We start from the raw sequence: 13,135 nt of genomic DNA, 5'->3' as shown, positions 1-13,135 counted from the left end.
GGAGGGAGAGAGTTATGTTGGCAGATGGTCCATTGTCCTCCTCCTTTTGTTCACTATTGTTTGTTTTCTACAGAACTATCTTGTATCTTACACCTAATTAAAATCGGGGAGTTAGAACATGTGCCCAATGGAAGAAGGGGACAGGTTTAGTTCTTAGGGCTCCTGTTGGGAAACAAATTTGTATTTCCACAGGGTAAGAGAGTAAAGCTTCTGTGATATGAAATGTTTAGAGATAAATATGCTTTGACTATCACCAACACCACTTTGTGGGAGCAGGACAGGTGGGACTTTCATCAGTTTTCAAATGTACAAAAAAAGGCGACAAACACAAATCTACCAGAGAGAGAACAAGAGTTGTGAATGCAGGTGACAACTCTGTGCAACAGCTATTGTATATATCAGTGTCACACAGTAATCAAGGATTTTACCAGCTCCTGAAGTGACAATGAGCTACTACAGAGACATCACAATCTGCTGCTGGATACCTTCTCAGTCCCCTAAAGACCAGGGCTGCTTCAGAAAACAAAACTGCAGCGTAGTTCACGTAATCGAACACTACAAGACAGAAGAGCTTTCCTCTATCCTCCATCACTACTAAGGGAAGTAGCAAGTCCTACTGGATCCTCAGTGGATAGTAGGCAGATGCTGCTAAGAAAAGAAAACTCATCATCATGCTCCCTTATTGCTCCTACTGAAAACAGTACATTAGAGTGCACTTCTCTGGCTGCCCCATTCATCTAGTTCCTGATTTGCAGCTCCATACTTCACAGTTGTGGAGGGTGTGGAGCAAATGGTTTCTATGCATATCAAGAAGGGAGAAATTAATATGCAGCAAAATTTAAAATTACAAACCTAGCAGGCAGTATATCTACTAGTCTTGGTTTCTTTGTGTCCCTTCATTTCATGGCACAATACCTCTACAATCTTCCTCTTAAAAGGAAATAGGTGCATTACCTACCTGTTACCACATGCACAGAATCCTCTTCCCTAACCATTCCTAACTGTTTTCAGGTTAGGGTCCTGCCTGGTGGTGTTTGATGGCAGTGGAGGGGCAGGGAAAAGAACAAAGTACTAGGTCAAAAAAAAAGCTGCCATAAATTCTTTCCTGCACTGTATGCCATTTTAACTATCTAAGATTACTGTTGTGCTCTTCTGTCTGCCTGAACTTCTCCATATGATACCCTGATACCACTGAACTCCGAAACTGGAAAAATTTCAACATGTTACTTTTCCTGCCAAACTCTTCCCTCCCCTTCCCTGTTAACAACTCAGTTATCCTCCCTTTCACCTACTTCTTCTTCCAGGTCAACTTTATGCTTGGAGTCCTCCCACCACCCCCTTTAAATCTCTCCTTCCCCAATTAATCCCCTTGCCCCTGATGCCAAATTACATCAGTTTTTCCACTCATAACCCTCCTGAAAACACCCTTTTTTTAAAGTCCTGGAGAATTCAAACGAAAAGAAAAAAATATCTGTTCTGCTTCAAGATTAGGTTTAGTGGATTATCTAAAATAGACAAGACCATTTCTTGCTTGGTTGGAGAAGTACTAAGTGCACTGAAGGAGGATTAATCATGGGTGTGATCTTAAACAATATTGACACCTGTAACTCCCACAGACCTCAGGGTTGGGCATTCTCTACACATCTCAGGATTCAGATCCAGCCAGCTGAGTACAATATCAGGGATTTCCTCCACACCAGCTGCCAAAAAGAACTATTAATATTTTTACCATTTTTCCCCCATGGATAAGCTCATGTGCTGACCTTTAAAGTGTGCTAAAGGACTTAAATAAATGGAATGAAAATACCAGTAACTCCATATGACCTTACTTGCGTTATCTCTGAGCAAGAAAGTATAATTGTAGAATTACAACAGAAACAACTTTTCTTTTCCCTCACTAAGTAAAAGATGTGTGAGAGAGCCATGGCAAGGATCACTGAATCAGCGAAAATATATGGGGAGGCCACTAAGTATTCTCACCACATTCGTAAGATGATGCAGGACTGTACCTAGGAAAGGAGATGCATTGCATGCCAATGTTTTTTGCTTTATCCACACAAGGTCTCATACTTTTTGATCTTGCCGCATGAAGATGTATTGGGTTAAGCCCAGGATGAAACTATATTCCTCAAAGGGAAGAAAGTGGAAAATTATATTTTTCTGCACCATAGTCAGTCTGAAACAATAAAAATTAATGAAGGAGGAAGTTGAGCAGGTTAGGTACAGGTGCTGCCAGCTTGAAGGTACTGTGGATCAGCTTACAAGCAATGATTCATCAAATCTGCAGAAGGGATGAACTTGCAAAAACTCTCTCTATATTTTAAATAAAGGCATAATGAGTACAGATCTATGATGCTTATGGCCATTTGGAGATTTTACAAACAGGGACAAATCTCTTGAGCTTTTCAATTGTACTAGCTTTCAGTCAGCTTAAACTCTTATTTTGAATCTGCACAATCCATGCCTTCTTCCCCTTAGCCACTTACCAAGAAAGCTAGACTTCTATGCCTTTTTCAGGTATGTCTGATATTCTAAAGTAGGGAAGTAAGGGCAGAAACAGAAGGACTGAAGAAACAAGATTTGAAAAAGAGCTCAAGAGAAGAACCCATACAAAACATTCTTTTCAGTACCCTTTGTGAATTGGTGTTACTTCCCTTCACAATTTGTATCAATTTTTTCCTATGGGGTATATCACTATGCAGAAGATGCATGTTCCTATATGTATAAAACCACGTTCATTGCTCGTTCCTATTAATAAAGACAGATCAAAACAACAATGGCAGATTAGGTATAGATCATGCATTGTTTTCTAAATAACTGAGCCATACTTTTCCATTCTTATTTCAAATTTCTTTAAAGATGAAAATTACTGACTTATTGCTATAGTACCATTAAGGAGCCTAAACCTGATCCCCAACTTAAAACATCCCATGTTTACAGAGTGGAACTAAATTGCATGACTTCAGCCCATAGCAAAAATTGCTTGAAGACTTTAACAACTGTTTACAAGACAGTCTGATTGCAAATGAAGTTATCTTTATTCTATTTTGCTCTTAAAGAATAGCTTATCTGAGCATATTGCTTGCTGAGACACACAAAGCACCATGGCTTGTTTTGGGCTGCAGCCATTCAGTCTCATGCTGCATCTGTGTCTAGTGCCATCAATCTTGTACCACTAGGAGCACAATTAATCACGGTGGTTTTTCAGGGGAAAAAAGGCAAAAATGATAGTAATTTTTATAGAAAGTACTGTGTGGTATTCCATCAATGACAGTCATTTTTCTTCTCAGTATATAGTAACAGATTTTCTTACACTGAAAACCTGTCTGCTACCGTGGCATACCAGAAGTACAGTAATTCTGAAACATACACAGTCAGCTCAGCTCTCACACCAACAAGCAGAATCTGCTAATATATGCTGCACAAGGCAATTAATGTCCCTTTGTTAGTATCTGGAGAAAGGAATTAACTAATAGTATAGATTATGAAGAGATGCAGGGGGAAGAGGTAAGCTAGGTATGCTCATTTTCCAGGTTATTTTCAGGATCATCAATTAGTTTTACACACAGTACATAACAACATCTCAGGACAAAACCTTTAGGGCAGTTTTGTTACAAAGGGCAGAAATCCAAGTGACTTCAACAGCAGGGCTGACTGAATGAATAAGCACTAACATCAGGATTTAGTGTGCAGAAATTGGTTATAGAGGGCAAAGACTTATTCATATGGTTCAGTCTCTCTGGCTATACACCCCATGCCCCTGGGTACAGCTGTCCACTGCCAGTTTTACAGGGTCTCATCATTAAAGTTATTCTCCTTGTTTGTACATTAGTTTATTTGGATTTTAGTTTTACTATTTATTCAAGCAAAGCTCCCACTGAAGTTAATGGAAGTTCTGCCTGAACAAGGACCCTAGGATTTTTGCCCAATACACATCCAATACATCCACTGATTCATCTACATCTTTCACAGCTTTTCTTACACATTTTATAATCCAGCATTTTTTAAGTTAAATATCAAAGACTAAAGAAAGAGAGAGACACAGAAGGAAGCCAAGCTACAGACTGAGCTCTTTTTTTAATCCATCAGGTAATCAGTTTTCTGGAGCACTAACTGAATTTCCCAAATTTAATTTTAAAAGATGCTCCATAATATCCATTATAGCAAACACTGTCCTGCAGATTTGATTAGCAGGCTCTCTGGACCTGCTTATTTCTGAATTGAAAGTGCAGTACAGCCTAGATAAATGAATTACCTGAGCAGCGGAACTTGTGGCTCTTGATCTGACCGATTCGTTTGTTGGCAAGGCGACGCGGATTGCTGCATCGAGCGCCGCTGGTTTCTATCGGATTATTCTTCAGGTAATCAGCCAGCCACTTCAAATGGCAGTCGCACACAAATGGATTCTGAGCTAAATGTCTGCAAGAAGGATGGGATGTTTAATCAGAAGTGACCTGTGACACTGTATTCCATCATTGTTTTTCACAAACGCAAACCTGAAGAGTAGAGTAATTGAATAAGCTTCCAAAAACCGAGGCCTAGCGGAAGCCACATGGAGCTACACATGAATGGAAGAAATTCTGTGAGCTATCGTATTTCGTAGCTCATTAAGCCTGCTGCAAGTCCTCTCTCAGAGGAAACAAAAATTAATATAGCAAAGCCTGCTTTAAAGGACACAGACCTTCTGTCTACAAAGGCCAGTGTTTTCTCTTGAAAGTCTGACATGATGTACTCTAATAGAAATGCATCTTTTTAGAAACACCTGACTTTAGAGAATACTTTGTGTCCTTGTTTAAAAAGAAGTTTTACTGACCAGCTCAGCTTCTTAGGGATCAAAATATGAATAAGTAAAGGAGAAGGCCTTGAATAAGCAGGTAAAGCCACAAATGAAGGAGGTTCTCTCCCAAGAGTAAAATTTATATTGGCATATGCCAATAGAAATTTTCTGGCATCTCTTTCCTTCTGGACCTGAAATTTTTTACTTTTCAAGACAGGCTGATCATGCAAAAGAGGCCATGAGTTTATATTTCACCAAAGTCCTTGTGAAATTCACCAGTCCAATTCAAAATTCAAGTTATAGCGAGGCCTTTTTTCCCAGACATACAAACTCAAGTGATAAAAGTCCCCTGGTTCCAGGGGTATAGGTTGTAGCCATGCTTGTCAAGGACATAGGCAGACAAGGTTCTCTGGATAAATTTTTTATTAGACTAACTAAAATAATTGGGAAAATTCTTCTTTGCAAGCTTTTGGGTACAAACATCCTTCATTAGGCTGAGGAAGCATCTGCAGTTGGTCTGTGCTCTTCCTGGATGGAATAGAATAGAAGCTAGCGGTCCCCTGGATCATTTATAGGTATTGTAGGTAGAAACCCCCCACTCTTCCCTTCAGGCTCCCAGAATTAAACCCAAAGTTTCTGTTGTTGTCTTTCCTTGGTGTTGGTCTCAGCAAAACAGAAAGTAAACGAGGTTTCAGGGCTTTCTCTGAACAAGCTGCTGCTTCTACTGAAATCAATGGCAAAATTCCTATTTTCTTCACAGGGTGAAGGACAAAATGTCAAGGAGTCTGATGGGGGAACAGAGTATGGAAAAGCGCTATTTCTAAGCAGATGGGAGGAAATTCTTCTGAAGAGTCCTAAGTTTTTATGTATGTATGGTTTTAGGTTTTCATCTCATATTCCACCCATACTAAACTTACATTGTTTTCTATTGCCAGGTATTTTTAGGAACTGCAGTTTAATGAAACAAACATCACAGGGTTGTGGCAGCCAGAGGGAGCAAAAGCAAACTGGTATGAAGAATGGGGAGAAAAAGAAATGCTTGACGGAAATAGCTTAAAAAAGTAAATATTGTTGCTGCATTGAGGACGTGGAGTAAGCCTTACATGGGTTTTGGAAATTCCAAAAGCTAAGCAGAGCACACACTATGACCAGGAAATAGGACCTGCTCAGTGCTTTAAAAAGACAGAAAGTTGCAGTCACCTAGAATACCAACACCATGAAAATGACCTGAAATGTGATAGAAGATGGCCTCATTGGGATGCAATGACAGCTGAATAACCCCTTCTAAGGGTTGTTATAGACATGCTCCAGGAGGTGGCCAGGGGAGGGGGAGAGGTGCCTTAATTAGTGAATCATGCTAATTAAAAGCACCTAAGCATTACATGTATCAGCGTCCCCACACTGAAAAAGGGTGGTGGGATGCTTTGAACTAAAACTCATTATACAAACTTTAGTTTAAAGCGCCCCACCACCATTTTTCAACACGAAGATGCCAGAACACCTGATACTGGAGGCTGCTGGAACGCGTTAATTTCCACACTCCAGAAGACTTGGTTAATCGAGTCTGCTCTGATATGCTGGATTTACAGCACATCAGAGCAGCCTTGCTACATGTTTATAGGAGTCCTAAAAGACTTAATAATTGTTTAAAGAGTCACAAAATCTGGGAGGCAATTTTTTGTAGCTTAAAATTTATCAGATTCATTAAATCTAATTTACTTAGATCACTGGATTGTATGCACCTCTCCTATTTGCTGCAGAGTCATATTAGTAAACTTCTTTATATTAAATTCTCTCTCCTGTTTATGTATATGCATTTGCTTTCTAGAGATATAAAACCGACACATGCATATACATATTGTTTAAATGTTTATATTAAAGTCTCCACAGCTTGGAACAAAAATGATGGCCATTTATTAGAGACAAATTATGTTTATGCTTATGGTTCCTTGAGGCCTATTGCTAGAAATAATCATTGTACTTTAGGTTTTTAGGTGAGCAGATGCATACACAAAATGCATTTTCAGTGTTGCAATGTAGATATATGTATACACACACATGCGTGCACGTGCAGCAACCTTTTGTAAATGTGACCACCACTGTACTGTAGAGGAGTGTTACCTTTTTTGTGCAAGTTGTCAGAGCTCTCCTACAAAATATCTGTTTTGCATTTAGGAAAACTAAGGGGTTTGTGACCCCTCTCACAGTCCTAATGCTTTATGTGCTAATGGTCAAAGACTCAAATAAAATAACTGATAGATATATATTAAAAATTAATCTTTTTACATGGGGAGAAGGATTAATGACTGGCAGTGATACGAAGTTACTCCATACCTGGAAAGTCCATTTAAATATATTTTCCACACTCACAAGTTGTACAGCTTATGTTAGCCTTCCATAGGATAAATATTGAATACATTAGCTTATAAAAAACCATTATGCAATATTTTAGAATGCAGGTAGTCTGCAGTGCATATATTGTGCATAGTTAAATGCATATATTTACAGCCCTTCTTATAGAAAACCACTAAATGTCCCTGAATGAAACATTTATATAATTTAATACACTTAGGACATTTATATGATAGAAAGGAAGACAGAACCCAGTAGTATTTGGCAGTAGTGAATCAATTCTGTATTTTACTGGTTTTTGTATCTTTTATTTCTGACACAAATGAGAAGCTACTGGCCTTGGGTTTCTTAAGAATTGTCTTAATGCCAGATGAAAAGTGTCTACAAAGACAAGGAAAATCTTTGGGGAAAAGGGGGAGCTGTCAGTTGCCTGTATACTCACAGAGTCTCGATCGATCGGAGAGGTGCAAAGAGCCCTTTACTGATGGTCTGTAGTTTGTTGTCATAAAGAGATAACAGGTTGAGATTATGCAGACCTTGGAACGTGTTTACCCTCAGGCAGTTGATCTTATTGGCATTGAGAAGCCTGAAAGCAGAGGAAAGGTTTATAATTCATTAATCTTGTAATTACCAAATAAAGAGAGGCTGAACTTTGGGGTTAACCTCAAAAATACAAAAACAGTGAAAACAAGTCTTTTCAAGTATAAGGGCTTTGGTTTGCCTGCTACCTTAAAGGCAAGAAAAAGAAAGAAACAAATCATCAAATCCAGGATCATACTAAAATTTATGGCACTAGATAACTAAAAATATTTACCAAGATGTTTTGTGCAAATACTGTCCACACAATCTCTACAGAATTCCATACAATTATTTAGGTCCCAGGGAAAGGTTTTTGCCCACATCATGTTATATAACACCCCACCAAGAGAAAGAGAGCACGTGAGAGGGAGCGAGAGAGAAGCAAATAGCATCCTCACTCCATACAATACCTTTTGTACATGAAGTTCACTAAAAAAAGATGACAAGGCACTTCTTTTAACCGAGTCCCTCCGTAGTTGTTAAAACCCCATGTGAAGCTTCTGAAGTTCTAACACTTCAGTGTGGTAATGGGGTAGTTAATAGGGCTCTGTGAAGCTTTGGTCCCTGATTTGATTCAGCAGAGATTTGGCCCGATTTAGTGGCCGAATCTTCAAATCCAAATACGATCAGGAGACCCTTTAATCCCTCCAAATTGATTTGGAAATCTCCGAATCGATTTGGAGAGATTCAGAAAGATTTGGCGATTTGGATATAGACAGTTTTAAATGTTTTTTCTACATACCTCAAGGCACCAGGTGGCTCGTGAATGCTGTGATACTGGGGAGATGGAGTGTCCCACAGGAAAGTGGGGGGGGCTCTCCAGCACATTCAGCAGCAGACCTGGAAGTGGACCAGAAGCAGACCAGAAGCTTGGTGACTGGTGCCTCCTAGGTCTGGGGGGGTGGCAACTGGGGTCCCCCCATGGCCTATAAGCCAGGAGGGTGCAGGGGCCCCCCAGCACACTCAGCAGTGGACCCATAAGTAGACCAGAAGTACTTTCAGTACATTTGCAGGTACACCGCAGAGCACGCAAGGACCCCCTCCCCGCACTCCTGTGGGACACTGCATCTGCCCCAGCACTGCAGTGTTCACAAGCCACACTGGTACCTCGAGGTATGTAGAAAAAGCCATTTAAAACTGTGCCTATGACCCAATCACTGATTCTCTGAATCAGCACTGAATCTTCAGATCTGGCCAGATCAAATCAGGGACAGTGATCTGAATCAACGAATCAAATCACTGTCCCCAGTTGAGGCTGAATCCAAATCTGAATTGAATAGGGCCTGTTTTGCACACCCCTAATAGTTAACCCCACTGAGACAATAAAAAAGATTGGAGTCTCTCTTGAGAAATAGAAAGCTAGGATAATAGGATCTGGAATTAAAGTCTATATTATGCAGGGGTTGGCAACTTATGGCTTGTAGGCCAGACCTGGCCCACAGAGTCACTTTATTTGGTCTGCAGAACTATAGAGTTTTGGTGGCATTTCTATTGTGTGGGTCTTTACTTGGATGGGAAGCGGCAGTGATGGTGGCACTGCGGCAGGGAGCAGTGATGGTGCCGGAGACTCTGGCTCCAGCTCCAGTGGCAATAGCAAAGGTCAGTTTGGAAGCAACCCATGCTTGGAACTAAACCCCTTGCTGCAAAACATAGCCACCTCCTGTGGGGAGAGTCAAGCTCACTTAGTGTTTGTTGTGGTCGGTTAGGTTTCCATTACAAAATATTGCTGGCATAGCTATTTCAATTGGAGTGTGGAATACATGAAACTCCGAAACAACACATGAGTAAAGAGAGGTAGTTACCCATTTTAGTCTCAAGTCAGGCAGAACACAGGGCAGTATGGCAACTTGAAGACTAATTGGCTAGTTTCTAGGGTGCCACTCTTCTCTGCCTGGCTGTGTGTAGCATGAATATTGAGAATATATTCATTACCAAACAAATATAAGATTAACATTATGTTTATTAAGTTTCACTGTTACTGCTTTCAGTCTACAACAAGCATTTTCTTAGTAAAATATCTGGCTTTAAGTTACTAGCTGCATTTGTGGGGCAGGGGTGGAGAGGACCAAACAGCAGTGGAAATAAAGACAGCTAGGATTCATACACAGATCCCATGTTAGAATGACAGCTTCTTTCTTTAATTATGTCAGGTTCCTGTGTAGACGTGCAAGGAAAATATTGTGGAAAAAGCATCTGATTTCCCTCTCCCATTTATACCCTACACAGGCTGCAAAATAATCAGAATTTTAGTCCTTTTATCCATAACATCAATGCAGTGTGGACAACAGCTCTGTAAGCATCCTCACATCATCCAGCTAAGCTTTCTTCACCATCCATCAACTCTAACACATAGGGACAATCTCCATCAGTACTAGCATAATAAGTCTTTATTTCCATTCAGTCCCTGGCCTCCCTTCTGTGACTGCCAAACAGAAGCTCATCCATGTCATCATTGTCCACTGTGTGTAAATAGATGCTTTTCTATTAGAACTGGAGTGAGACTGCCTGCTCATCTGTCCTCAGACATTCCTCTCTCTTATCCTGAGCCAGATTCCAGACCATGGCTTACATATAAAATCATGGTAGTCAGTACCAATCAGTACCTTCTTTAAAAAAAATTCTTCTAGTTTTCAAATTGATACAGAACCTTCAAAACCTCAGGGTGTCTTAGTCTAAGTTTTTTTCCACATACTTATTTTTTCTAAGAATATGACAGCTTTCTATTTTTCAAACAGATGTCTATCTATATAGAAATGATTCAGTAGAATTTTCTTTGGGTCTTAGTGCTTTGTGCTCAAAAGCTTGCCAAACTTTTCTCCCAGCTATACAATGGTCCAATAAAAGCTATCACAAAAGAACATTTGCCTCTCTTACATTTTGTGGATCATGAGAGCTACAACAAAACTCCAACCCTAGTATTTGGCATCCAACCTATATGAAATTGATATTTCTGTTTAACTTAAAGGATCTATCAAAGTTATCTGCAAAACTTCTAAATGATCAGAGCCTGCTAAAATACAATGCACTAATCAATGACTTTCTTATTTGTTAAATAGACTGAGAGAGGGCAATAGGGGAGTCTGAATCCAACTAGAGTCTCACAACTAACACAGCTGAGCACTGTCCGACAGATGAGAAAAATAGGCAATTTAGAAGCAGGCCTTGTTGCTCTTTTATTTCAGCAAAGTGTGCTTGGCAGTGCATGCTTAATGCCATCTTATCTTTCAGCTGTATGAAGCTTTTCATATGGAACACACTCATCATTACTCAATACTCCCAATTTTATTTTGGTGTTGTCATGATATTGGCAACTGAGAAGCTACAGAAGTTTTGTTACAAAATACTTGGTTGCAATACCTGGAAATGGTGGGTTCTTTTCTCAGAGATTTATAGTGTATAGATCTTTGGTGCAATAATATGTCAGAACACAGCTCTCCCATTTAACTGAGAAAAAAAAATCAATATTAATTCACCTGGATTTTCTTCCTGATGCAGACTACTTGGCCTGGGGGATGGGAGAAGGTCTAACAGAAGTAACTGAAGGATAAATGCAGTCAGTTCTTGAATGAACAAAGAACTTAGAGTATTTTATGAAATCAAGATCTTTGTCTCAGAAAACAAGACCAGTCTGACCCTCAGCAGCTTAGAGTTCTGTGGCTGGCAGTTACGTGGAACAAAATCCAAGATGTTATTTGACTCTAGCCACATTACCCAACATGAAGATAATTCTCACATTAAGGTACCTGAATAATTTCTCCAGCATATTAGACCTGTTGAGACTTTGTTTCAACAGCAGGCACTTATATCACCTATAAGACCTTTTTCTTATGGTCTTTCATACATCCAAGACAAAGCAATCTCCATGATTTCTGAGGTCTCACACAGTATGTCTTTCTCTTTCATGATGGTCTCTTTATAAAACACAGGTCAATACTTTATAGTAGGTAGTGTAATATAGGTTGAATTTAAGTTTCAAACTACTCTTCCAAGTATGCACTTATTCTTTTGAACTCTTCTCTATCCTTGCCTAACTTCTCCACTTACCATTTTCCTTCTTTAACGTAACATTCACTGTCAGTTACGCTTGTATGGAATTCTACCACAATGCAGAGGCCAATTGGGATTACAGCAATATAGGTGAGCCCCTTTTCTTTGTAATAGGGAACTAATTTGCCTTCAGACACAAATTTGGAGCCTCTGTACTGTGCTTTCTGACACTCCTCTGGCTCTCTTGGAATCTCTCTAATAGCCCTCTATAAAACTTCCATGCTTGCTGCCACTGAGTTCTGCTAAATCACTATGAAGTTGATGCTGATATGGGACTCCCATAGCTGTGCAAATGTTCTCTTCATTTGTGCAATATGACAATGATTGTCGTTTATCTGATCATCTCAAAAAACACTCTGATGTCAGCTTTTGACTCTATTAGCTAAAATGATCTTTTTTATATAAATTAAGATACTTCTCCATCCTCATGCATGCCACACTTTACTGATTTTCTGCATTAGGAGCTCTGTATTAATGAATGAAATGATTTTCTTCCATTAACTTGTACAGATTTAAAACAAGCCCTGAACCAGTGCATGCACTACAGCAACCGTAGCATGAGAAGTGGGAGTATCAACACAGGAAAGAAAGTATCTTAAAAGAAGTTCTCTAACCTCAAGTAAAACTAAGATAGAAGCGCATGCTTCAGAGCCCACTTAACCGGTCCACAAAAGAACCACACAAAAAGAGATAGAGAAGAATGATACTAATTTACTGAGAAGCTCACTGAATGATTGACTTTGACAAGTCTGTAGGCCAGTTATAAAGTAGGGAAAAGGCAATGTAAAATGCTCTTTGTGTCTTTTGCTAGTTGTCGTTTAGCTGCAATTAGGTCCTCAGTTCTTAGTGCTAGAATTAGGAAATTATTAATATGGCATTTGCTGTTCAACAAAAATGATTTAAAAGATCTTGGTTGTATAAGACCTCATCAAAGCATCTGCTATTAAATACAGCTTCACAGGTAGAGAAACCTGATTTTAGTGGAAAAGGTTGTCCTGTACAGATCCAATTTATCCTATGGAGAGGACCTAGTACTAAACATCCCTTGCCTCTTGTAAAACTGACCACATTGCATACAGAAGCTTTGTATTCACTCCTGTGCAGAGAATGAACACACATTACATAAAAACACTGTTATGGTTGCAAAATCAAGCACTTAAAATTATGAACTAGCAGAATCAGACTTGCTTGTACATACATCCCTTGTACATTTGCATTATGATGATACTGTCTTTAATTACATGATCACATAGTATTTGTTCTAAAACCTATACAAAAATCTAACCAGATGAACCTGACATAGTTTCATAGTAGCTAGGGTCAGGAGGGACCTGAACAGATCATCTAGCCTGACCCCCTGCCACAGGCAGGAATGAATGC

General features: G+C 39.4%; 1 protein-coding gene across 5 annotated transcripts in view; it reads right to left on the bottom strand.

The window, feature by feature from the left end:
* The window catches only part of SLIT3 (slit guidance ligand 3), a 938,430-nt gene that overhangs the window by 231,882 nt on the left and 693,413 nt on the right, over positions 1-13,135 (bottom strand). For all 5 annotated transcript variants that reach the window (XM_019534858.1, XM_019534861.1, XM_019534859.1 and 2 more), the window contains 2 exons: positions 7,572-7,715; positions 4,256-4,419 (listed from right to left, as the gene is read on the bottom strand). In XM_019534858.1, the coding sequence (XP_019390403.1) occupies positions 4,256-4,419; positions 7,572-7,715 (308 nt within the window). The remainder of the gene's footprint in view (positions 1-4,255; positions 4,420-7,571; positions 7,716-13,135) is intronic.

The sequence above is a fragment of the Crocodylus porosus genome, unplaced genomic scaffold (genome assembly GCF_001723895.1).
Source record: "Crocodylus porosus isolate Cpor-Errol unplaced genomic scaffold, CroPor_comp1, whole genome shotgun sequence".
Taxonomy (NCBI): Eukaryota; Metazoa; Chordata; order Crocodylia; family Crocodylidae; genus Crocodylus; species Crocodylus porosus.
The sequence above is the reverse complement of the archived record's forward strand: the minus strand, read 5'-3'. Positions and strand labels throughout refer to the sequence as shown.